Source organism: Microcebus murinus, chromosome 7 (assembly GCF_040939455.1).
Source record: "Microcebus murinus isolate Inina chromosome 7, M.murinus_Inina_mat1.0, whole genome shotgun sequence".
In the NCBI taxonomy this organism is placed as follows: Eukaryota; Metazoa; Chordata; class Mammalia; order Primates; family Cheirogaleidae; genus Microcebus; species Microcebus murinus.
This window is the reverse complement of record NC_134110.1, coordinates 4,878,250-4,904,068: the sequence shown is the minus strand read 5'-3', so window position 1 is coordinate 4,904,068 and position 25,819 is coordinate 4,878,250. Positions and strand designations below refer to the sequence as shown.

General features: G+C 47.2%; 1 protein-coding gene and 1 long non-coding RNA gene across 2 annotated transcripts; one reads left to right on the top strand and one right to left on the bottom strand.

Moving 5' to 3' along the window:
* The first annotated feature begins 644 nt into the window (after positions 1 to 644).
* On the top strand, positions 645 to 20,762 carry VPS33B (VPS33B late endosome and lysosome associated). Its single transcript, XM_012763298.2, has 23 exons — positions 645 to 1,088; positions 3,667 to 3,747; positions 4,794 to 4,855; positions 6,492 to 6,541; positions 7,056 to 7,123; positions 10,766 to 10,811; positions 11,868 to 11,962; positions 12,254 to 12,358; positions 13,129 to 13,225; positions 13,448 to 13,525; positions 13,740 to 13,813; positions 14,112 to 14,198; positions 14,376 to 14,466; positions 14,958 to 15,032; positions 15,277 to 15,341; positions 15,471 to 15,525; positions 16,488 to 16,534; positions 17,429 to 17,561; positions 18,339 to 18,412; positions 19,166 to 19,267; positions 19,812 to 19,887; positions 19,975 to 20,091; positions 20,386 to 20,762. The coding sequence occupies exons 1-23, from the start codon at positions 993 to 995 to the stop codon at positions 20,463 to 20,465; spliced, it is 1,854 nt and encodes a 617-aa protein (XP_012618752.1). The 5' UTR covers positions 645 to 992; the 3' UTR covers positions 20,466 to 20,762.
* LOC109731123 (uncharacterized) lies at positions 19,681 to 25,751 on the bottom strand. The gene is made up of 2 exons (XR_002224533.2): positions 25,374 to 25,751; positions 19,681 to 20,075 (listed from the first exon to the last, which is right to left on the bottom strand). It is a non-coding gene; the product is annotated as an uncharacterized LOC109731123 (long non-coding RNA).
* Between the last annotated feature and the right edge of the window lie 68 nt (positions 25,752 to 25,819).

Sequence of the window (25,819 nt, the reverse complement as noted above, 5' to 3'; positions counted from 1 at the left end):
ATGCTATGATGCCCAAGCAGGTCTCGAACTCCTGGCCTCGAGTGATCCTCCCGCCTCAGCCTCCCAAAGTGCTGGAATTACAGGCATGAGCTACCGCGTTCAGCCATATTCAGTTATTTTTATTGTATGAATATGCCACAGTTTATCCATTTTCCCACAAAGGGCACTAAAAAGTCAAAGCTCTGATATCTGAAAGTCACAGCTAGCAGGACTCAGCTTCCATCAGACCCTAACGCGTCTCTCTGTCCACCCACCCCAACTCCACGCTTCTCGCCAACCACCGCTCCGAAGCCAGGGATGGCCTTGCTGGTGGCTCAATTCGTCCAGTAGCTCCGATTGACCATCAAGACCCCAGGGATCAGTGCCCTCCAGACTCTGACTTGGCTTCGCTAGTTTTACGAAGTCCCTGTAAAAAGATCAAGTGCCCAACCCTGGCTTGAGTAAACCAGTAGAATTGGGTGTACAATTAAAATTAGCTTGAGGTATAGTCATTCATTTTATCCTAGGAAAACTCCCCTCTAGTCAGGAACGAGACTGGAAATTTGGCTCATCGCCTCCCGTTCCCAAATGTCCCTTTCAGGACGCCGTCCCCTTCCCGGTACACTTAGCGCTGGTCGAGAAAAGGCGACTTCCGGGAGGTCTAGGAAGTCGCTTCCGGTTCTGGCAGGAGGCGGGGCTCTGCCTGCACGCCGCGGCGTCTGCAGGTGTAAACTGGAATCCGGCTGACTGGCAGAGTGGGACAGAGAGCGACTGGCCGGGATACGGTGGCTGCAGGTCTGAGACTAGGGTGCCTCGAGGCCGGGGCTGTCTGTCCTGGACGTGGCCGTTCATTCCTGGCGTGCGGCTGAGGAGCAGGGGCCCCTCGGGGGGCTCTGGGAATCGGTGCTCAGGCCTGAAGGGTAGCCACCTCGCGCTTACCCTGCGCTGCTGCCGGCCTTCTCAGAGCGGAGGGCGTCCCCGTCCTCCACCCCACGGCCCAGGTGACCGCTGCTATGGCTTTTCCCCATCGGCCGGACGCCCCTGAGCTGCCTGACTTCTCCATGCTCAAGAGGCTGGCTCGCGACCAGCTCATCTATCTGCTGGAGCAGGTCAGTGCTCGCTGTTAGGTTTGTTCCAGGTGGGACCCCCTAACACTCGCCGTGCCTGGCGTTTTTACCGCATCGAGTTTATCACGCACTGGACGCATCTTTCTTCCCTGCTGAGACCCTTCTATCTTGTTCTTGGCCCTTGTGGTGTTGTCCTTGGAGCTTCCGCAGCAGGTCCAAAATGGAACGCTCGGAGAGGAAATCCAAAGGATAGTAAGAGCTGCTTGAGACCTGGCCAGAAAGTTAATGGAAATAACTTTTTCTTTTTTTTCATACCGGCAAGGGAGACACCACTAGTGCCAGGCATCACTGGGGATGGAAAGATGGTTAAGAGATCTTTGCTATTAGGGATCTTACCACTGCAGTAGGAGCCTCATGAAACACAGAATACCACACACACGGTATCGGGTGGTATATAAGTGATAGTTAAGGTGCCTGAATAGTTCAGAATAAACGATCATTTCTAGCTAGGGTGATAGAGGCGTTTCAAAGAGCTGGAGTATGAATAATAATCATGTTTTCTTTGGAAATGGGAGAGCATGCTCCAGGCAGATAGACTGGTAGGAGCAAAGTTGAGGGAACAGGGAAGGGCAGGGCATGTACAGGGAAGAGAGCCATCAGAAGTTACATAGTAGACATTAAGCAGCCACTGAAGGTTCTTTTTTTCCCCATTTGTGGCATGAAGCAATACTTGCTGGTGATTCTCATAGCGATGTGTGGGATGGGGTAAATGGGCAACAAGAAGGCCAGTTAGGAGACCATAGGTCAGACTGAAGGGCCCACTCTATGGTGGTGGCAGTGGGATAAAGAGAAATGATGATTGTTAACTCTGGCAAAAGAAGACTCAAAGACTTATTGATTGGTTATAAAGGTTGAGAGAGAAGCAAAGCTGAGTGTGAGGTTTTTCACCTGAGTTATTAGGAAAAGAATGCTGCTACAGTAATTTTAATGGATTACTTGTTTAATTATTTAGTTATTGGTTAATGTCCATATTGCCCATTAGATTGAAAGGTTCTCAAGGAGAGAGAACATGTCTGTCTTGTTTAACACTGTTTACCCAGTGAGTACCTAGGTTAGAGTCAAGCACATAGTATATACTTAATAAGTATATGTTGTATGAACGTTGAATGGAAATGAAAAAAAGAGGAATAGGTCTGGTGGGGGAAGTTGATTTGGGTTTAGATGGGGGAAGTTAAGATGCTAGTAGGAAATGCAGAGCCAGGCGCTGTAACATGTGCCTGTAGTCCACATGAGACAAGAATGACTTTGAATCCAGACTAGGCAACACAGAGGCCCCATCTCTGAAAAACAAAAAGGAAATGCAGCTTGTAACAGCCAGCAGATAGAAACATAGAGCTGCAGCTCCATTGTAAGGATGAAGACTTAAGAGAATCTCAGAGGATCTCAGACCATATTTTATTTCTTTTTTATATGCCCTGTAGTGCTAACACAGCTAACACAATCTTTTATGTGATTTGCACATAAAAGACATGCAACAAATGACTGAGGAATTGAAGAAAGGTGCTAGTTAAAGCCACTACTTCAGGTGAGATCATCATGAAAGAGAGTAGATGAGACCAAGACAGAAACTTATAAATGGAGTGTAGCTAAGGAGGAGAAACCGACAAGGTGACTCAACATGGCCAAAGTGGATTTCCGTTCAATAAATAATATCCTCTCCAAACTAACTTCTGCCCTGATTCTTGTTGATGGGCACTGCAATTCAGACTTGAAACATCAGAATCATCTTTGACTCTCCTTCCCCCTCATACTAACTGAACTGGTTGCTGAGTCCCATAGATACTCCCTTACACATACTTTTTAATAATGATTATAGAATAACATTTGTACATTATAGAAAATATAAGATCAAGGAAAGTATAACGAAAAAAAAATCACTTATAATCCTACCATCAGATGGAAACTTCTGTGACTTTCTTCTCCCTGTTACTAACTGTGACCGTTCCTTCCTTTGAACAGATATGAGAACTCTATCAGGAGGGATAGTGCAAGACTCAGATGACAGGGATTGTGGGGTGGGTGAGTGCAAGCAAGGGTGGTGGGGCAAGAACTATTCTCAGTTTTCTAAGTTTTCTGCATTGAGCATGTGCTATTTTGGTAATTAGGAGAAAAATGCAATTGGAAAAGATATTTAGCAATTAGTTGAGGGGGTTGCAGGATGCAAGGTGGGATTCTGTTGTGTTTGGCTTTGTTCAGTAGAACAAAGATTGAAACAAAGCAGAAACCAGGGATTATTGGGAGGCAGAGGGGAAGAAGTCGTAGAGAAGAGTAAAGCTGTAGACCAAGGTCACAGGCAATCAGGAGGGTTGAGTGACCAGGAATTAACCTGAGAAAGAAAGTGGGCTATCTTTCTATTGGTACAGGAAATGAGAAGGCAAAATAGATATATACACAGAGAAATGTCAACTGTGTATATGGACAGTAAATTAGGTGCTAGGCTAGATGATGCCTAGCACTCTTCCAACTCGCAGACTGTGTTTATATTAGATGGGTGGCTGGAAAACTCAGCTGTGGGAGCTTGTGTGACCTATGAGTGACCCAAAAACTGTGTCTCTTTCAGCTTCCAGGAAAAAAGGATTTGTTCATTGAGGCAGATCTCATGAGCCCTTTGGATCGAATTGCCAACGTCTCCATTCTGAAGGTACCACCCCTGCCCCAGGGGACTCAGGCCCTTCTTTCCTCTTTGAGCAGCTTTCTTTTTTTTTTTTTTTTTGAGACAGAGTCTCACTTTGTTGCCCCGGCTAGAGTGAGTGCCATGGCGTCAGCCTAGCTCACAGCAACGTCAAACTCCTGGGCTCGAGCAATCCTCCTGCCTCAGCCTCCCAAGTAGCTGGTACTACAGGCAGGCGCCACCATGCCTGGCTAATTTTTTCTCTCTATATTAGTTGGCCAATTAATTTCTTTCTATTTATAGTAGAGATGCAGTCTCGCTCTTGCTCAGAGCTGGTTTCGAAATCCTGACCTCGAGCAATCCACCCACCTCGGCCTCCCAAAGTGCTAAGATTATAGGTGTGAGCCACCGCACCTGGCCGGGGCAGCTTTCTTTTGATGAACAATACAAATTACTAGAAAGTGACTACCCTTACAGGGCAAATATGGGTAGTTGAATTGGGTGGACAGAGGGAGATTGATGCTGTTGTTTGTATTGTTTTAGTTTTGGTTTTTTTTTTTGTTTTGTTTTTTTTTTTTTTTTTGAGACAGAGTCTCACTCTGTTGCCCAGGCTAGAGTGAGTGCCGTGGCGTCAGCCTGGCTCACAGCAACCTCAATCTCCGGGGCTCAGCGATCCTACTGCCTCAGCCTCCCAAGTAGCTGGGACTACAGGCATGCGCCACCATGCCCAGCTAATTTTTTGTATATATATTTTTAGTTGGTCAATTAATTTGTTTCTATTTTTGGTAGAGACGGGGTCTCGCTCAGGCTGGTTTCGAACTCCTGACCTTGAGCAATCCGCCCGCCTCGGCCTCCCAAAGTGCTAGGATTACAGGCGTGAGCCACCACGCCGGGCCTAGTTTTGTTTTTTTTTATTGACAATTTGAGGAAGATTTAGTGGGATGGTTGTCAGGGGAGCAATTTGATTCCTGGAATTAGCATAAGTAGGAAACACTTAAGAAGTCCCTGTCTTTGTAGCATGCTTTGTGCCTTTCATGCTCTCTTATGTCCATTGTCTTGTTGTATTCTCCCTGTAGCAACACGAAGTAGACAAGCTGTACAAGGTGGAAAACAAGCCAGCCCTCAGCTCCAGCGAACAGTGAGTATCTGGGAGTCTGTCTCGTCTCTAAGCTGGAGGAGGTTCTTAGGGGCACATTTGCCTGTCAGCTGTCCAACCATATATCAGCTCCAACCATATATCATTGGAGATATATGGTTCACCTCCTTGAGCTTTAATATGTCAGGCCTGAGTTATTGCTTTGGCTCCTAATGGTTCTCCCTTTCTGTAGTTTCTTGTCTTCTTCCTCCTCTAATCCATATTACCATCTATGACCAAATTGATTAATCTTTCAAAATTATTTTCATTGTGCTCTTCTCAACAACCTTCAAGGCTTCCATTACTTACTGAAGATTGTCCAAATTGCTCATCACAGACTCCAAGGCTGTCTGTGGCGTGGCCTCACACACTGCCTTTCCAGCCTCTTCTCTCATGCACCCCTTCCAGCCTGTAGTCATAGGTGCTTCTGCACGAACCCTTCCTACCTCCGTGCCTGCGCCTTTACTCTTTTGACCACTCCATTCACTGTTGGAAACTCTCTCCTGTCCTTGCTGCTCCCGTGAGGAATGCCTGTCCTGCAGAGCCCACCCCACCTCCACCCAGGAAGCTCTCTTGCCCTTCCAGTCCGGGGTGATTTTCTCCTCTGGATTTGCATGGCGTTTTGCATTTATCCTATTCACTCTGCATGCAGTCATATATTGCCTGTAGTCTTTTTAAAAAATAGTTCAAAAAAAGTTTCTCAAACATATAAGTTATGTTTATACATAAACATAATTAATGTATACCCTTCCTTAGAAGAAAAATTCTCCCAGATACATGGAAAATACATCCATGGAGGATATATTTTTATCTGTGGACTCTAGTTTGAAAATTATTTTCTATTACTTTCTTAGACTGGCTTTTTCAAATTTTTATATTTTTCAAAAAATTTATTTTAGTTTTAGAGACAGGGTCTCGCTATGTTACTAGGCTGGAGTGCAGTGGCTCTTCACAGGTGTGACTCCTGGGCTCAAATGATCCTCCCACTTCAGTCTCTCCGGTAGTGGGGACTACAGGTACACACCACTGTGCCTGGCTATAGTTTTATTTTTAATTGACAAATAATAATTGCATATATTTATGGGGTATTCTTGTATTGTGTTTAGCACTTGATGATACACTATATATGCATCTTCTTTTGCCCACTGGATTATAAATTATTTGAGAACAGGAACTCCTGTGTCCTCTAAGGCTGCAGTCCCCAAACCCTGGGCCTCAGAGCAGTGCTGGTCTGTGGCGCGTCAGGAACCGGGCCGCACAGCAGATGAGCGGCAGGTGAGGGAGTGAAGCTTCATCTGTATTTACAGCTGCTCCCCATTGCTCACCATCCCTCCCAGCCCCTGTGGAAAAATTTTCTTCCATAAAACTGGTCCCTGGTGCCAAAAAGGTTGGGGACTGCTGCTCTATAGGGCCAGTAAGTGCACCCAGCTCATCACAGTATACCTGTTGTGTTTCGAGGTGTCTTCTGTGTTTGCTATGTGGTAGGAGAAGAAAACTGGCATAGCTTTGGCTAGGATGTGACCTGCAGGCTCTGTCAAGGAGGGCAAATGGGGAAAGAGTTGGTATTGTTTTGCTTTCTTCTAAGCTGCTATCAAATTTTATGGTTTTTCTTCACTTTTTTTTCCTTTCCCTCCCATAGATTGTGCTTCTTGGTCAGACCCCGCATCAAGAACATGCGCTACATTGCCAGTGAGTGTGCCATGGTACTGTGTGTAACTAAGACCTGGGAAAGGGCGGGCAAAATGTAAGGGCCTTGGCCATAGGAACCTTTATTTATTTATTTTTCTGGAGATAGAGTCTCACTCTGTTGCCCAGGCTAGAGTGCCGTGGCGTCAGCTCACAGCAACCTCAAACTTCTGGGCTCCAATGATCCTCCTGCCTCGGCCTCCCGAGTAGTTGGGACTACAGGTGTGTGCCACCATGCCTAGCTAATTTTTTCTATTTTTAGTAGAGACAGGGTTTCGCCCTTGCTCAGGCTAGTCTCGAACTCCTGAGCTTAAGCGATCCTCCTGCCTCGGCCTCCCAGAGTGCTAGGATTACAGGCATGAGCCACTCAGGCTCATAGGACCCTTTAATGAGAAAAGAATTGTTTGAGTTGGCCATAGCACTAGTAGAGGATATCTGCTTCCTTGCTTCTAGTCTAACAGGTGCAAGTCTAACAGCAAGCTCGTGGCTTGCCGGGCTGCATTCCTTTTCTCTGTAGATCTTGTTAATGCTGACAAATTGGCTGGCCGCACTCGCAAATACAAAGTGATCTTCAGCCCTCAGAAGGTGAGTTTGGATCCTGGCAGGAGTGGGATTAGGTAGAACAGGACTGAGGACTGGGCAGGGGTAAGTGGCCAACAGTGCCATCTCCCTGTCTCAGTCCATTTTCTGTTGCTATAACAGAATGCCTGAGACTGGGTAATTTATAATGAACAGAAATTTACTTAGCTCATGGTTCTGGGGAGACTGAGAGGTCCAAGAGCATGGCACCAGTATCTGGCAAGGATCGTCCCATGGGTGAAGGGTGGAATGTGGAAGCAAGCATGCAAGACAGGGAGGCACCAGGCGCCAGACTCACTTTATAGCAACCCACTCCCGTGATAACAACAGTAATCCATTCAAGAGGGCTCCTAGCTCAGGGCTCAGTCTCCTCTTATGAGGCCTCACCTTCCAACACTGTTGCACTGGAGATTAAGTTTCCAACATGTGAACTTTTGGGAGACACGTTCAAACCACAGCACTCTCTCAAGGTGAATTATATGTGACTGAAGCAAATACCCATCACTGTCTCTTCATTACTGTATTCCTGGTTGTTTAGCAGAGCGTCGGTCATCACACTGCCCAAACAAAGTGTTGTAGAATCGTGAGAGGCCTCTGCATAGATTTCTTTAAATGAAAGCCTTCACGCCTTTGAAGTAGAACCTGCTATGTATCCCTGCTGACACAAATTCCAGTATAGAAATGGTACACGATGCCATGGCTTTTCAGTGACTTTCTCCTTCTACCCTTTTAATAATAAATATGATAAATCATTTACCCCACTCCCTGCCACTATCCGTGCTCATCAGGGGATGTGGCTGGGCTGCCCCGGGTTACTAGAACCTTTCTACCATACGTCGTTGGAAAAGCCTTTTCTTACACAGGAAAGGAACCTTAGAGACCATTTCCCTCTCCTTCAACCTTGAACAGCTGAGAGAACTGAAGCTCACGCTCACACAGTGACTTAGCATAGCCAGATGAGGTCTCTTCCATCTCCACCTCAGTAATGGCGGTATCTGGAGACTCATCATAGTGTCTCCGTTTCTTGATTCCATGGAGCTCCCGTCAGCCAGGTGCGTCATACGTAGGTGCATCATCTGTCTCAGTCATGGGAAGAAATGCCGTCCCAGGCCTTCACATTGCCAGCTGTTAGCCTAGAAAGCTACAGCAGGCAGCAGTACACGCCACACAGCAGGTAGAAACTAAAGTTGAAAGGGCAGGAATTTACTCCTTTTAAAATTTTCTAAGACAATTCCAGACAAAATAGAAGTAGTAGCCAAGACTGAAGCTCTGAAGCCAGGCTGTCTGGGTGTGACATCCTTGCTTTAGCCCGCATTACCTCTGTGATCTTGGATAAGGGACTTAAGCCACTGCTCTGTGGCTCAGTTTTCTCATCTAGAAAATGGAGTTGATAATACTACTTATTTAAGTGCGATGACTTTCAGTCTCTGCTAAAATAAGAAATCAACTGGGATCATAGGCTTATGTTGTTTTCTCATCATGTAAAAGGAATAAGAATAGAGCCAGTGATCGTCAGTCATTTGAAGATTGATATCTTAATTTTACAAATATTTATCCTGTTCAGGAATACAACTATATGAAGTGTTATGAAGAGGGCAAGAAATTTTTGAGTAAGACAACCAATCAGAATTATAGGTCACTCTTGAAGGTTATTAAAGGAGCTATGAAGTAATTTCTAGTTTTTGGACTCTTATAAAACCTTTTTTTTCAAATTTACTTCTAAGGACAGATTTGTATTAATAGGAAATAGAGAAAGTACATGACAGTTTAAAATAATCCCACAAGCCTCCATATTACACAGAAAAACAAAATTGATATTTTTATGAGTGTTCTCCACTTTATACCCTATCTAATCAAATTCTTTGATCTAATTTTATATCATGGGAAGATCTTTCCCTCAGAGGTTGTGGGGAAGAGGAAGCATCTCTGTCTCTTCCTGAGATTCCTTTTAATTATGAAGATTGTCAGTTAATTATGAAGATTGTCAGTTTTCACATTGGGGCTCTAGAATTCCATTAGTTAGCATTAAAAGTTAAAAGCAGGCCTGTAGATTTCAGGTTAACTGGCAGAAATGAGTGAGGAATGAAGAGGCAGCTGTTCCAGCCAACCCCAGCACTGCCTGCCTTCTCCACTGTCTTGCTTTACCAGGTAGATACTCTCTTCTGTCTTCACCCATATGTGTCCCTTCTAAACAATTTCCCCAGCCTCATCTCTTCTCCCTGTCAGGGGTCCCTATTCTTTGATGGCCATTCTTCTGTGAAGAATGATCTGCTGTCACTGATCTGCTTCCTCACTTTCATCCTTTCTTCTGGTCTCCTAAAGGTCCCTGTTGTCAAAGCCGGTGGTGTCTGTTTGATATTCATCCTACTTTACTTCTCTGGCACTTGGCATTTTTGTCCATTCTTCCCTGAAACTCTCAGCTTCCCTGCCTTCGGTGGTGCTGTGCTCTGCTCCTGCCTAAATCTTCTTCCTCAGTCTCCTCTGCCAGGTTTTGCGCTCTGCCCCTCTTGTCTTGGTGTTCCCTGGGGTCCTCAGCTCTCCCTCTCTGTGTTCTTTTTGCTGGGACGAACCATCCACTGTAGACACCAGGTATATGCCGTTGACTCAGAAGGCCATGTTGGTGTCTCCCCAGGCTCCAGGTTCCTAAACAGAACCCACTCTCTCCCCCACTGCTCTTTTTTGCCTACCTGCTCCCCTAGGATTTCTAGAGCACTTCCATGCCACTGCTCCCGTCTCTGCTTGCACGACTCACCCATCAAGGACAGCTGAAATCCTTCTTTGTAATGCTTTTCCAGTCTCTCAAGGAGATAAAAAAGCAATTTACTTTTTTTTTTTTCTTTTTGAGACAGTCATACTCTGTTGCCTGGGCTAGAGTGCCCTGGTGTCGGCCTAGCTCACAGCAGCCTCAAACTCCTGGGCTCAGGTGATCCTCCTGCCTCATTTAGTTGGCCAATTAATTTCTTTCTATTTTTAGTAGGGACGGGGTCTTTCTCTTGCTCAGGCTGGTCTCAAACTCCTGAGCTCAAATGATCCCCCTGCCTTGGCCTCCCAGAGTGCTAGGATTACAGGCGTGAGCCATGGTGCCCAGCCGGAAAAAAAAGCAGTTTATGGCCTGGTGCAGTGGCTCATGCCTATAATCCTAGTACTCTGGGAGGCCAAGGCGGGCGGATCGCTTGAGGTCAGGAGTTCGAGACCAGCCTGAGCAAGAGCAAGACCCTGTCTCTACTATAAATAGAAAGAAATTAATTGGCCAACTAATATATATATAGAAAAAAATTAGCTGGGCATGGTGGCGCATGCCTGTAGTCCCAGCTACTTGGGAGGCTGAGGCAGCAGGATTGTTTGAGCCCAGGAGATTGAGGTTGCTGTGAGCTAGGCTGATGCCACGGCACTCACTCTAGCCTGGGCAACAAAGTGAGACTCTGTCTCAAAAAAAAGAGTAGTTTACTTGATACATAAATAAAATGGATGAAAAAGAAATGGGCTAGGTGATTCCAGCTTTCCTTTCTAAATTTAAGAGTCTGAGTTCTCTTGTCTTTTTTCACTGGGTTCAGTCATTATTGTCCTCATTAGTGACCTTAGAGGAACTCCAGAGAAATGGAAAGAACGGAGAAGGTGGTTACTACTCAACTTCCTTTTCTCTTTCAGTTTTACGCATGTGAGATGGTGCTCGAGGAGGAGGGGATCTATGGAGGTGAGAGGAGATGAATGTGAGTGGAACGGGAAGAGAACATATGGAAGAGAGAAATCATTGTTGTTCTCCACCCCTGGCTTCCCCTTCTCCTGGTCTTATTCCAGTCAGTCTAGCAGGAGGAGAGTTTCTGGAGAATGGGAAGGGGGGGGAGGCTGGGCCCAAATTAGAACACTAATAGGATGGCGTTAAAGGGATGCCAGAGCTTCGAGCTGGAAAGACCAATGGCTCTGTTCTCCCCTTTCAAGAAAGGAGTGTTTGGGCCTCCCCACCTCTGGATGTTCCTCACTCCGTTCTCCACGCACCCCACACCTGATCGCATACTCCCTGCTGAAATCCTACAGTGGCTAAACAGAAAGCCCGGAATCTTCTCCGTGGCCTCCCCTGCCTCGTACAGCTGGCTCTTCCTGTCCCTTTAGCCTCCTTGCGTGCCACTCCACGGGACTTTGCACATGCTTTTCCTAGAATGTTCTCTACCCAGCAGCTTTTTGCCTTGTCAAACCTTACCCCAATTCTAAGCTTGATTGTCACTTGTTAAGGGGAGACTTTTCTGTACCCCTAGTTGTAGTTACATCCCTGTAATATTTGTGCTCAGAGCTTGCTGTTTTACTTTTTTGGAGCACAACTGTAATGAAACAGTTTGTACCCTAATTTGCATGATGCGTCTCTCCCCTGCTAGGCGTACACTCTGGGATTCGGGAGCATGTCCCTTTGCTCCCTGCTGTGTCCCTGCCGCTTAGCATGGTCCTACATGTAGGCTGCTTTCAGGAAATATTAATATTTGCTGAATGAATGTTTCCCTAGCACTTTTGGTCATTCCTTTAGTAAAAATTCACCCCATTGTATTCCAGGCTGCTATGGACATGTCTCCTTTCATTATCAGACTCTGAGCTCCTTAAGGGCAGGGACTGTATCTTATTCTTTTTTAAGTCTCTAGTGTTTAACACAGTACCTGGTGTGTGGCACTTAAATGTTTGTTGCATGACTGTGGCGGACCTTCCCACTTAATGTGGGGCTGAATGCATTCTGCAGAGAAGCTGATGCTCTCTGTCCCCACAGATGTGAGCTGTGACGAATGGGCCTTCTCTTTGCTGCCTCTTGATGTGGATCTGCTGAGCATGGAACTACCAGAATTCTTCAGGGACTACTTTCTGGTAAATTCAGGGCCTGTAGGTCTTGGCATCAAGGGATGGGGACAGACATGGGGTCCACTGCGCTAGAAACATTGATTTAACCTTTGTCCAGCTCAAATAATTTATCATGAGTGATGGTGATTGAGTGCTACAGCCTGATCTCCATGGAACTTCCTTTGGAGCCAATAAAATGAACTTTTTCAAGTATTCCCCAGATGCTGCCATCCTGCTCCGAGACTTTTAGGGCTAGCCACTTTTCAGATGGGCCTATTGGGTTGATTTGTATCTTTGTGGCCCATGCGGTCCCCGAAGGAAGGAGATCAGCGTTGGATCAACACTGTGGCCCAGGCCTTACACCTTCTCAGCACTCTCTATGGTTCCTTTCCAAACTGCTATGGAATTGGCAGATGTGCCAAGGTGAGAGTACTGCAGCTCTGTTGTCTTCATAACCCCTCCTTCCCCTGGTTCTTTACCCACCCAGGAGCATCCAAGGGCATCATGATAGGATGTGTATTCTTTACCTTGCTTTTATTGTTCTGGAATAGTTCCTCAGAGAGAACTTATGTGGCTAACCGAGAGGCAAGAGCCAGGGCCTGCTGGATATTGTTCCTAGATCTCTTTTTATCCTGGGGGGCAAGATAATACTCCTTCTTTTTTTTTTTTTTGAGACAGAGTCTCACTTTGTTGCCCAGGCTAGAGTGAGTGCCATGGCGTCAGCCTAGCTCACAGCAACCTCAAACTCCTGGCTCAAGCAATCCTCCTGCCTCAGCCTCCCAAGTAGCTGGGACTACAGGCATTCGCCACCATGCCCGGCTAATTTTTTTTTGTATATATTAGTTGGCCAATTAATTTCTTTCTATTAGTAGAGACGGGGTCTCGCTCTTGCTCAGGCTGGTTTCGAACTCCTGACCTTGAGCAATCCGCCCGCCTCAGCCTCCCAGAGAGCTAGGATTACAGGCGTGAGCCACCGCGCCCGGCCAATACTCCTTCTTTATTGGTGTGGGGAGGGGTGTGAGGGATAGGAACAGATGGGAGAAGAATGGGGCAATATTTTTAATAATTAGCTCCCTTGTTGGGGACAAGGAGAATTATCACATGGAAGGGGTTGGCTTCTGTAGGTATGGGGCTGCAGGTATGTCCACGCAGGGACCTGGACACAAGACTGAGAATGTTTTGGGCCCTGGTAGATGTCGTATGAATTGTGGAGGAAACTGGAGGAGGAAGAGGATGGTGAAACCAAGGGCCGAAGGCCAGAGATTGGACATATCTTTCTCTTGGACAGAGGTAAACTATGCTCAGCACTCCTCTCCTCTTTTGTACCTGAGCAGATGCAGGAATATGGAAAGTGTGTGGCAAAGTTAGGATGCTACAGTTCAGGCTGTGAAACCCCGTTAATTAGGAGCATGGGCATTTGGGCCCTATGGGAAGTACTTGAGCTGACATTGAACTAACTGGGTAGAAGGCGGGGTCAGGGAGAGCCTTCATGGTCGGGGATCTTGGTTTCAGACATGGACTTTGTGACGGCACTTTGCTCCCAAGTGGTGTACGAGGGCCTGGTAGATGACACGTTCCGCATCAAGTGTGGTGAGTGCCATGGTCCCTTGTGTCTTGGCGAGATAGAAGCAGTCATCAGACTCTGGTGCCTTCCACGGGGGGCAGGGCTTGTGGGAGACTTTGAGTCAAGATTTTGAGTGAGCTGCTGGCTTCCAAATAGTTTGGGGAACCTTTACCAGTAGTCAGGAAAGGGTGGGAGACGGCCTCACTGGAGATCCTAATACCTGTCCCTCTGCTCTCCAAGGAAGTGTCGACTTTGGCCCAGAAGTCACATCCTCTGACAAGAGCCTGAAGGTGCTACTCAATGCTGAGGACAAGGTGAGGGTGCCAGCACCAGCAGTGCATTCCCCAGGGCCACTGCTCACCTCAGGCCGGGGGCCCCAGCTCTGGCAGGGAGGCAAGAGTCCACGGGAGAGGGTCTCCCCACCAGTTAAGAGAATACCCCAGAACACACAGTAGGTTCAAAACAGTGATTTATTGATCCCAGCTTGGCCTTCTTTGTACTTCTGCTAGAACAGCTAAGTGCTCTTCCTGTCCTATAATTATACTAATGAGGTAGGAAGGAACAATTATGGCCCTGCCAGAGTAAGTTGTTGCTGTCTCGTTCCCCTTGCAGGTGTTTAATGAGATTCGTAACGAGCATTTCTCCAACGTCTTTGGTTTCTTGAGCCAGAAGGCCCGGAACTTGCAGGCCCAATATGATGTGAGCCCTGGTCCTGTTTTGTTTCCTGTGGTTTCCCAAGGTGCTGCCCTTTGGCTCCTCTTCTAAGACTGTGACAAGGCCCCAGTCTTTTCCCAGGGGTGGGTGGCAACTGAGGGAAGGTGGTGGTTTCCCATGCCTGAGGCCAGGCGTTTGACCTTATGGGGACTTCCCTCACAGCGCCGGAGAGGCATGGACATCAAGCAGATGAAGAACTTTGTGTCCCAGGAGCTCAAGGGTCTGAAACAGGAGCACCGCCTGCTGAGTCTCCGTAGGTTTCACCTTTAGGGACATGAGGGGAAGTGACTACATCTCTCCAGGGGCATGGTGCAGAGGACCACTGCCTCTAAGGAGACCCCTCTTCATCTGGCAAATAATGGGCTGTCTTTGGTCTAAAGTGGGAAGAATGCATCTGGATTTTGCTTTAAGAGGTTTTTATTCTTCTGGACAATAAAGAGACATCCTTCTATTTTTATTTTTTTTTTGAGACAGAGTCTCACTTTGTTGCCCAGTCTAGAGTGAGTGCCGTGGCGTCAGCCTAGCTCACAGCAACCTCAGACTCCTGGGCTCAAGCAGTCCTACTGCCTCAGCCTCCCAAGTAGCTGGGACTACAGGCATGCGCCACCATGCCCAGCTAATTTTTTCTGTATATATTAGTTGTCCTCCCAGAGTGCTAGGATTACAGGCGTGAGCCACCACGCCTGGCCGAGACATCCTTCTAGAACCAGGAATATGTCAGCTCCCTTTTTGTCCAATCTGCAGATATTGGGGCCTGCGAATCCATCATGAAGAAGAAAACCAAGCAGGATTTCCAGGAGCTAATCAAGACCGAGCATGGTAACTACAGCAGCCCTGCTATACTCCTGCTTCCCTGCTCCCAGCCCCTCGCCCACCCTTAAAAGATACTCTCTGGCTCTTTCCAGCTGACACTGGCTGTGTGGAATGCTGGTTCCTGCCAGAGTCCTGGGGGTCCCTTAATCCACCCCAAGGATGGAGAAAGAAGGGGAGACAGACACCCATTAGCATAAATGGGAACAGCTGAGCTGATCCCAGTAACAGGCTCTCCTCTGATTACTCACAGCGCTGCTAGAGGGCTTCAACATCCGAGAGAGCACCAGCTACATCGAGGAACACATTGACCGGCAGGTGAGCAGGTGCAGGGCTGGGGAGCTGAGGATGGTGTTTAGAGGTGGGCTTGGCCTCAAGCAGAAGGAAGAGGCGAACATGCGTTATGAAACTGCAGTTCTCCTTGATTGATCCCTTCTTCCCGTGCAGGTGTCGCCCATAGAAAGCCTGCGCCTCATGTGCCTTCTGTCCATCACTGAGAATGGTGAGCCCAAAAGACCAAAAATGAGAATGCCAGATTGAGAAACTATGCCTTGGGAATAGCAGAAATAATTTTGAAAGACAAAGACAAATAGCAAATACAATGTTTCCCTATAATTTCATGGATTCTTTTCCTGTAAAGTAAAGCAGTTCTTGTTATGGGTGAGTCATCACCAGGTACCAGGGTAATGTATTATTTTAGCTGTAAGCAAGACCACATCCAGGCCAGCCTGGAAAAAGGCCTGTCACATGTTAGGATCATAAAGGTGTACAGCCAAGTGGTATTTCTCTCATCATCCCATCTGACCGTTTGTCTTCAATTTTTTGCTTGCATGATTAAGATTCAGTCCAAGAAAAAGGGACAGCCAACTAATTTCATGATCCAGATTCTACAACCTTTATGGCATTTTCTTTTTACTGTTGAAGTCTTCTGGTTGGTGAATATTCTTTAAGTTTGCTTTCTACTCAGAGCAGTATTTTGCTTATTCTAATCTCCTTTACTATAGTTGGAAGCCCATTTCTTCTTACCTCGGTGGAGAAAACCATTTAAGATGTACTTGAGGAACTCACTGTAACACTGTCCCTGTTTCTCAGTAGCTGGAAAGCAGCCCCACGTAGGACTGCCCCTCAGCTAGAATGAATTGCACGAGAAGTGCCTCTTCCTCCCTCCTGCCGCATCATCCCCACACCCCACTGAGGTTAGCGGTAACCGCAGTGTCCCCTCCTCGGCACCCTCATGGCCACAGCTCTTCCTTGGAACTCTCAGACCCAGGCTTTGTCTTTCAATAAGCAAGCTTAAATTTAGGAGTCAGTTTAAAATCAACTGTATACTGTGCAAGGTTAACATCAGTTGCTGGGTCCCTCCTCCTCATAAGGTATTGGCTGCTTGGTTGGTCTGGCTATACATGTTGGGGTACCTCAGCTGGCCTCTTACCCATGCACCTGTCTTATTTTCTTTACCCTCAGGTTTGATCCCCAAGGATTACCGGTCTTTGAAAACACAGTATCTGCAGGTAAAGCCTGGATAAAGTTATTTTTGGGGGTTTTTTTTGTTTGTTTTTTTGTTTTGAGACAGTCTCACTCTGTCACCTGGGCTAGAGTGGTGTCATCACAGCTCACAGCAACCTCAAACTCCTGGGCTCAAGTGATCCTCCTGCCTCAGCCTCCCGAGTAGCTGGGACTACAGGCACGTGCCACCATGCCTGGCTAATTTGTAAAATTTGCTGTAGAGATGGGATCTTGCTGTGCTGCTTAAGCTGGTCTTGAACTTCTGGTCCTCATGCGGTCCTCCCGCCTGGGCCTCCCAAAGTGCTAGGATTATAGGCATGAGCCTCCGCAACTCGCCAAGAAATTATTCTTGAGGGAACTTGGTGAGGACAGTTGTTGGGCATTTTTGAAAGAGGCAAAAGAAGAAATGATCCCTTTCCTGTCCCTACCACCACCCTGTTTTCCATTCCAGCCTCCCTCTTAGAGGTCCTAGGGAGACCTTTCAGCGTGTCACTCTGCCCCTGCCCTCCTTCTACCCCAGATCCTCCGTGGTGCGCATGCAGAGAGGAAACTTGGCAGCCGTTGGCTCCACTGATGAGTTCTTACCCCTGGGAATCTTCTTTGTTTTAGCCCTTTATGAAGCACCGATCCAGCCTCCTTCCCAGGCCTCAAGTCTTACTTCGTCCGTGAGCCTTCCCCACAACCCTTACATCCTTAGATCTCTCTCTGAATAGTCTCATGCTGCTTTTTATTATTTGTTTGGGGTAGGTTATTTCTGATGTGAAAATGTGTCACACAGCAAAGTGTGAGCTCCTTTGGGGCAGAGACTGCACAGTCCTTCTCCCCCTCGCTCCTGTGTCACCTGACAGTGCTAGGCCCTGGTGGATGCTCAGTAACTAGCTGAACTGCCTTCTCTTCAGAGCTATGGCCCTGAGCACCTTCTAACCTTCTCCAACCTGCGGCGAGCTGGGCTCCTAACAGAGCAGGCCCCCGGGGACACCCTCACAGCAGTGGAGAGTAAAGTGAGCAAGCTGGTGACCGACAAGGCTGCAGGTGAGCAGGGAGCACAGGTGACCCCTGATCATCCCCCCTCCCCCCCACTGCCTGCAGGCTTTTGTTCTTACTTCTCTCAATAGGCAGAGCCCCAGGGAGGAAGAGAGAGTAAGCTGGGGAAGGGGGAGATTCCTGTTACTGTTATCGCTGTTACTACTTCTGCTAGTAAGAGCAGTTTTCACATACTGAACACTTCCAATGTGCTGAGCCTTTTATTTTTTTGAGACAAAGTCTCGCTGTTGTCCACGAGTGCTGTGGCGTCAGCGTAGCTCACAGCAACCTCAAACTCCTGGGCTCAAGTGATCCTCCTGCCCCAGCCTCCCACAGTGCTAGGATTACAGGCGTGAGCCATGTCCAGCCCATGTACTGAGCCTTTTAGATACAGTTTCTCATTTAATCCTTACAAAGACCCAGTGAGGTAAATTTCCTTCTATTTTACAGATGAGGAAACTGAGGCTTAGAAAAATTAAATGACTTGTCCAAGTTCCCTCAGTAAGTCAGGTTGATTTGACTCCAAAACCCATACACTTGACCAATAAACTCAGGTCACCCTGTAGATTGCACTTCACGTAGAGAGCTGGTACCCTGTAGGAGGGGAGGACTGTGGGCAGGGAGAAGGGTGGGCAGTGTCTTGATCCGTTCCAGGGAGTTGTAGGTGGAGGTTTCCAGGGGGTCTTTGGATGTGATTGTTCCTGTCATGTCCCGAGTGGTGTCACCTGTGGCAGTGTCATGAATCCATACACCTTAGGTGAAACCTAGCACAGATTTCTTCTCTAGGAAAGATTACGGATGCCTTCAGTTCTTTGGCCAAGAGGAGCAATTTTCGTGCCATCAGCAAAAAGCTGAATTTGGTATGTGCAGTGGGGCTGGATAGGGAAGGCCTCGGGTTTACTCCTTTGTGGGCTATTTTTGGTTTAAAACGTTTTTTGTTTTTTTTTTCCCGTCCATCCTAATTTGTCCTATTTGTGGGCTACTTTGAGTTACAAAAACTTTTTGCCACTTTTGTTTGTAAAAAGATCCTTTTGTTTGGTAGCTTGAGCTTAATAAGACAGGAAGATTCATTCATTTAATAAACATATAGCAAGCATCTGCTGATGCCAGGGAATACTCTAAGTGCTGCTTCAGTGACAGACATGTCCCGAGTCACTGAAGGGCAGAGAAAGAACCCTTCCCTCCAGACCCTTCACAGAAAAGTATTCCAGAGAACGGGCGGGTACTGAACAGAGCTGTCATTGGTTGTGGATTTTTTTTCAGGGCTATTGCTAGTTCTCCCTTTAGTTGAAATAAGAACTGTTCTCTGGGATATGCCACTTTATCCGACCCTTTAAATCCCCAACCCCTGGGCCACAGAATGGTATTAGTCTGTGGCCTGTTAGGAACTGGGTCACACAACAGGGGGTGAACAAGTGAAGTGTGATCGGTATTTACATGGCTTGTGTTACCACCTGAGAGCCACCTCCTATCAGATCTTGCCCCCACCCTGTCCTTGGAAAAATTGTCTTCCACAAAACCGGTCCCTGGTGCCAAAAAGGTTGGGGACCACTGCTTTAAAGGATTAGGGAGCTGAGTTGTCACTTGCCTAATATAGTCCCTTTTCCCTCTAGATCCCACGTGTGGATGGCGAGTATGATCTGAAAGTGCCCCGAGACATGGCTTATGTCTTCAGTGGTGCGTATGTGCCCCTGAGCTGCCGAATCATCGAGCAGGTGAGAGTGAGGCACTCTTGCTCCCATTCATATTTCACTCTCTGCTTTCTCCTGGTCCCTGGCCTATCCCAACTTTTTTTTCTTCTTTTTTTTGAGACGCAGACTCACTCTGTTGCTCGGGCTAGAGTGCTGTGGCGTCAGCCTGGCTCACAGCAACCTCAAACTCTTGAGCTCAAGCAGTCCTTCTGCCTCAGCCTCCTATTTAGCTGGGACTACAGGCACGTGCCACCATGCCCGGCTAATTTTTTCTATATATTTTTAGTTGGCCAATTCATTTCTATTTTTAGTAGAGACGGGGGTCTTGATCTTGCTCAGGCTAGTTTCAAACTCATGACCTTGAGCAATCCACCTGCTTTGGCCTCCCAGAGTGCTAGGAGTACAGGCGTGAGGCACCTTGCCCAGCCTATCCCAACTTTTTTTTTTTTTTTTCCAACTTTTTATTACTTAAATAACTAGCAAGAAATGTGACAGTTTGGTGGTTGTGCCCTTCCTTCTAAGCCTGACACTGTCTGCACACTTGAAACCAGTGCTTATGCTTTGCCAGGTGCTGGAGCGGCGGAGCTGGCAGGGCCTGGACGAGGTGGTCCGGCTGCTCAACTGCAGCGAGTTTGCATTCACAGGTGTGTGGCATTGACAGTGGGGCAGGGTGGCAACAAGAGCGGGGGCTGGATGTCAGGAAAGAGTTGAGTCTGGTTTGATCCTCACAGACATGACCAAGGACGACAGAGCTTCCAGCGAGTCCCTGCGCCTCATCTTGGTGGTGTTCTTGGGTGGCTGCACGTTCTCTGAGATCTCAGCCCTCCGGTTCCTGGGCAGAGAGAAAGGTAAGGGAGAACAGAAAGTGAGAACAGGCCTGTTGGGATCTGGGGGACGAAGGACAAAGCGCCCTGCACAGGAAGGCTTTTCTCCTGGCCTGCGGGTACCACTTGCCGTAGCCGGGAGCCCAGTTCCAGCAGGCTGGAAAGCTGTGGTCCCCAAGAGCATGCTACTCATGTCTCTGTGTCTGCAAACTGGGGCTCCCATCCAAGGGACTGTGGCAACAGGAGTGCTCATTATGGTTACTGTTGGGGCCTAAGATCTGCTCTCAGTCACTGCGGCTGCTGCTTTTGCCTCCTTAGGGTACAGGTTCATTTTTCTGACGACAGCAGTCACAAACAGTGCTCGCCTCATGGAGGCCATGAGTGAGGTGAAAGCCTGAAGTTTTCCCTGCCAGTGTGGAATTTTCTCTGGACACGTTCCTCAATGGGATGCAGGAGTCTGACGCCCAGCTGCTTACAGTGTCCACTGACGAGCTACCTGCTAAGAGCTGGGACCACAGAACCACTCGGGATTTAGAAAACATATCTGAGGAGAGAGTTCACTTCCTCCTCTCAGGATAGCTCTCTTTTTTGGTTTATGAAGTACTGCCCATGCTGCTAAGATACAGGGGAAGCAGTATCCTTTGCTAAATCCTGTTTGAGTATCATTGTAAATAAAGCCTCTACTCTTGGATGTACTATGTTTGCAGTTCTGGACGAGCACTTCCATCTTCATTGAGAAAGCACAGTAGCACTTTCCGCAGGGACTTCACACGCTTCGTGGCCCGGACTCTATAGCAGCTCTGGGCCTGGGGTGGTTCTTTCTAGCAAAAGTCACTAAAGTGCCTGTACCAGTATCCTCAACCACAAAATGAGGGGGATAGATTAGATGAGTAAGAAGCACCTTTCCAATTCTAAAATTTTGTGATTCATTACACTGTTCAGAAAATGAGTTTGTGTCAAATGAGTTTGTTATTTTAACTTAAGGAGGCACTTTAAACTTTTTGTTTATTTTTGCAGAATGAATGTGTCCCCTGTTAGAGCCATTTTTTTAAAATTTATTTTTACTTTTTTTTTTTAATCTATGATTGTAAATTAATGGCAGAAAATAAAGCCATTTTTGACATCAGCAAACAATGCTCCTATCCTATAAAGGTCACCAGTGGCTTTTCTCTCCCTCTCTCTTTTTTTTTTGAGACAGTCTCACTTTGTTTCCCAGGCTAGAGTGAGTGCCGTGGCGTCAGCCTAGCTCACAGCAACCTCAAATTCCTGGGCTCAAGTGATCCTTCTGCCTCAGCCTCCCGAGTAGCTGGGACTACAGGCATGCGCCACCATGCCCGGCTAATTTTTTCTATATATATCAGTTGGCCAATTAATTTGTTTCTATTTATAGTAGAGACGGGGTCTCACTCTTGCTCAGGCTGGTTTTGAACTTCTGACCTCGAGCAATCTGCCCGCGTCGGCCTCCCAGAGTGCTAGGAATACAGGCGTGAGCCACCGTGCCCGGCCTCCCTCTCTTTACCTTATAAGTTGATCTCACTGATGACCACTGTTTCCTTGAAATTCTATTTTTTTTTTTTTTTTGAGACAGAGTCTTGCTCTGTTGCCCAGGCTAGAATGCCGTGACGTCAGCCTAGCTCACAGCAACCTCAAACTCCTGGGCTCAAGCAATCCTTCTGCCTCAGCCTCCTGAGTAGCTGGGACTACAGGCATGTACCATGATGCCGGGCTAATTTTTCTATTTTTAGTTGCCCAGCTAATTTCTATTTTTAGCAGAGACAGCTTCTCGCTCTTGGTGAGGCTGGTCTTGAACTCCTGACCTCAAGAGATCCTCCCAGAGTGCTAGGATTACAAGCATGAGCCACCACGCCCAGCCCTTAAAATTCTCTCAGCTTCCATAACACTCTCTTTTGCCCTCCTACAATCTCTTAGCTTGTCCCTCTGTCCCCTTTGATTACTCCTCTCTCCGCCCACCAATTTGACATCTTGGCTTTCCAAAGTGCTGGGGTTACAGGAGTGAGCCACCACACCCAGCCATAGCAGAGGTCTTTATTGGGTTTTTGCAAGACTGTCACTCCCATCTGTTCCCCACTCCACAATGCTCCCACTTACCAAAAGAAATACAACAAAAACCTGAGTTATTGGATCATCAGAGGTATTCTTTCCACAGACTAATGATAATCCTGTGTCAGAACATTTCTCAAGGAATATCTCAGGTATGCCTCAAGTCAAGTATCTAGCTGGAACTCTCACAGTGTATGTCAAGCGAGTGTAGAAGATCAAAGACACTGCTGACAAGGCTGTTGGTTCATAGAAAGCATATATTGCATCAGAAAAAGATTCTATGGCCAAGTGAATAAAAGTGGCAGTGCATTACACTTCCATTCTAGAACACCGTCCAGTAGAATATAGTATGACCTTATGATAGGGTCATATATTAATATACACATTATACAGCATTTTATATGCTCTGAATGGATATCTTTGCAATGGTTCTGTGACTTTGTTAGCATCAGAACTAGTGTAAAGGACATGATAGCAAAATTGTCTTATCTAACGTTGTCATACTTAATGCTGGTTCTGGGAACATGTCTGAAGATCACAAACTTTTTTTTTTTTTTTTTGAGACAGAGTCTCACTTTGTTGCCCAGGCTAGAGTGAGTGCCGTGGCGTCAGCCTAGCTCACAGCAACCTCAATCTCCGGGGCTCAGGCGATCCTCCTGCCTCAGCCTCCCGAGTAGCTGGGACTACAGGCATGTGCCACCATGCCCGGCTAATTTTTTTTTTTGTATATATATTTTTAGTTGCTCAATTAATTTATTTCTATTTTTGGTAGAGACGGGTCTTGCTCAGGCTGGTTTCGAACTCCTGACCTTGAGCAATCCGCCCGCCTCGGCCTCCCAAAGTGGTAGGATTACAGGCGTGAGCCACCACGCCCGGCTTTTTTTTTTTTTTTTTTTTTTTTTTTGAGACAGAGTCTCGCTTTGTTGCCCAGGCTAGAGTGAGTGCCATGGCGTCAGCCTAGCTCACAGCAACCTCAAACCCCCCGGGCTCAAGCAATCCTGCTGCCTCAGCCTCCCAAGTAGCTGGGACTACAGGCACGAGCCACCATGCCCGGCTAATTTATATATATATATATATATATATATATATATATATATTAGTTGGCCAATTAATTTCTATTTTTATAGTAGAAACGGGGTCTCGCTCAGGCTGGTTTTGAACTCCTGACCTTGAGCAATCCGTGCCCCCCCCCCCTTGGCCTCCCAGAGTGCTAGGATTACAAGCGTGAGCCACCCCGCCCGGCCTGAAGATCACAAAGTTTTGAAGCTTCCTGAAAAAGTCTCCTCTCAAGTTAATCAAAGAGTGCAAGTTGGCCGGCACAGTGCCTCACGCCTGTAATCCTAGCACTCTGGAAGGCGGAGGCGGGTGGATTGCTCAAGGTCGGGAGTTCAAAACCAGCCTGAGCGAGACCACCCCCCCTACTAAAAATAGAAATTAATTAACCAACTAAAAATATATATACAAAAAATTAGCCGGGCATGGTGACACATGCCTGTAGTCCCAGCTAATTGGGAGGCTGAGGCAGCAGGATTGCTTGAGCCTAGGAAATTGAGGTTGCTGTGAGCTAGGCTGACGCCCATGGCACTCATTCTAGCCTGGGCAACAAAGTGAGACTCTGTCTCAAAAAAAAAAAAAAAAGTGCAAGTAAATTTAAATAGTGCTGTAGAACACTATGTTAGTGGTGTGAATATTAATCCACAAATGGTGCAAGTAAATTTAAACAGTGGTCCCCTGTACTGGTTGTGTGAACATTTGGCAAGTGGCTGATAAAGGACATTGAAAGTATCAATGGAATTTTTCTTTTTTAGGTAAGCATGAAGATGAGGTAATGGAGAAGAGAAAGATAGGATTATAGGGCAAGAGCAAGATACAGGTTTACAGAGCATGGCACGTACGCCATAGATGACGTGACCAGACCCATTGTTGCAGCAGGGAAAGCAAAAGGAATGGCAAAGAAAGTAGAGCCAATGGAATTTGTCTGGAAGTGGGGAAAACATGATTCTGGTAAAGCAAGCAAGGTAAAGCAAGCAAGCATCCTTTACCTTTAGGGAAAAGACAAAGAGAATTCACAGAAGTTACAGTTGGCCAGTAAATACATGAAAAATGCATAATTTCAGTTAGAATCAAGGGCCAAACAAGGAAAGGCCATTTTTGCCTATGAAACGAGCAAAGAGGTTTAAAAGTACAGTAGAATTCAGCACTGCTAACAGTAATAAGAACACTCTTCCAGTGAGGCTTGGTGGGGAGGGCAAATTAATAATGAGAGTATTTAATAATTTCACTTCCAGAAATCAGCCATAGGAAAATAATGCAAGAAGCAAAGATTCATGTATGAAGATATTCAGATCATAGTTACCATAAAAATTACTGTGTTGGCCCATAAAAATTACTGCTGGCCCAGAGAGGTGGTTCACGTCTGTGATCCCAGCACTTAGGGAGGCTGAGGCAAGAGGATCGCTTGAGTCCATGAGTTCGAGACCAGTCTGAGCAAGAGGAGATGAAAAATATTTTTTACTAAAAATAGAAAAATTAGCTGGGCATGTGGCTCACGCCTGTGATCCCAGCACAGGGAGGCTGAGGCAGGAAGATCGCCTGAGCCCAGGAGTTCGGGCTGGGAGAGAGACAAAGTGAGACCTCACCTCTAAAAAAAAAAAAGCGACTATCTAAATATCACAAAATGGGGGCCAGGCGCTTGTAATCCTAGCACTCTGGGAGGCCGAGGCAGGCGGATTGCTCAAGGTCAGGAGTTCAAAACCAGCCTGAGCGAGACCCCGTCTCTACTATAAAAAATAGAAAGAAATTAATTGGCCAACTAATATATATATAGAAAAATTAGCCGGGCATGGTGGCACGTGCCTGTAGTCCCAGCTACTTGGGAGGCTGAGGCAGTAGGACTGCTTAAGCCCAGGAGTTTGAGGTTGCTGTGAGCTAGGCTGACGCCATGGCACTCACTCTAGCCTGAGCAACAAAGCGAGACTCTGTCTCAAAAAAAAAAAAATAAAAAATAAATATCACAAAATGGCTGAATTATGAGATATATACACACCAGAATATTATGCAACCATGAATCACTGAAAAAAATGTGATATGTAAGCATTTATATATAAAATACGTTCATTGAGAAACCAGAAAAGCAGGATACAGAAGTATCCTAGCGATCCTAGTCCGCTGTAGCCTCCAACTCCTGGCCTCAAGCGATCCTCCCGCCTTAGCCTCCTGTTTCAGGTAATGGTACATGAACCCACGTAATTTGAAAGACAGCCACGCCCAGCTGATCTCCACTTATTCCCGTCACGTGACCGGCGCAAGTCGCTCAACGTCTCCAAGCGTTCGCTCCCCAGCAGGGCGGTAACCGCCGCCTCCCAGCGTTGCCATGGAGGTTAAACGGGATAACCTGTGTGGGGAGGGTTCACTACCGCGGCCCGTCCTCGCAGTGCGAGGTTCCTACATCAGGGGAGGATTCCCGCCTAGATCGGCTCCACGGCTCGCTCCCCGGAGGGGCGAGGGCCGCGAGGAGGGCGCTGGGCTCTCCCACTGAGCGGGCTCCCGCACCCGGGCCGCTCGGGGCAGCCAGTGCTTCCGCCTCCTTCCCGGCGGCCCCCGGGCGGGGGCGCGCACTTCGAATCAAAACGGCTCCGGGCGGAACGCGGCCGACGACGCGCAGGCCCAGAGGCTCCTCCCACCCCGCGCC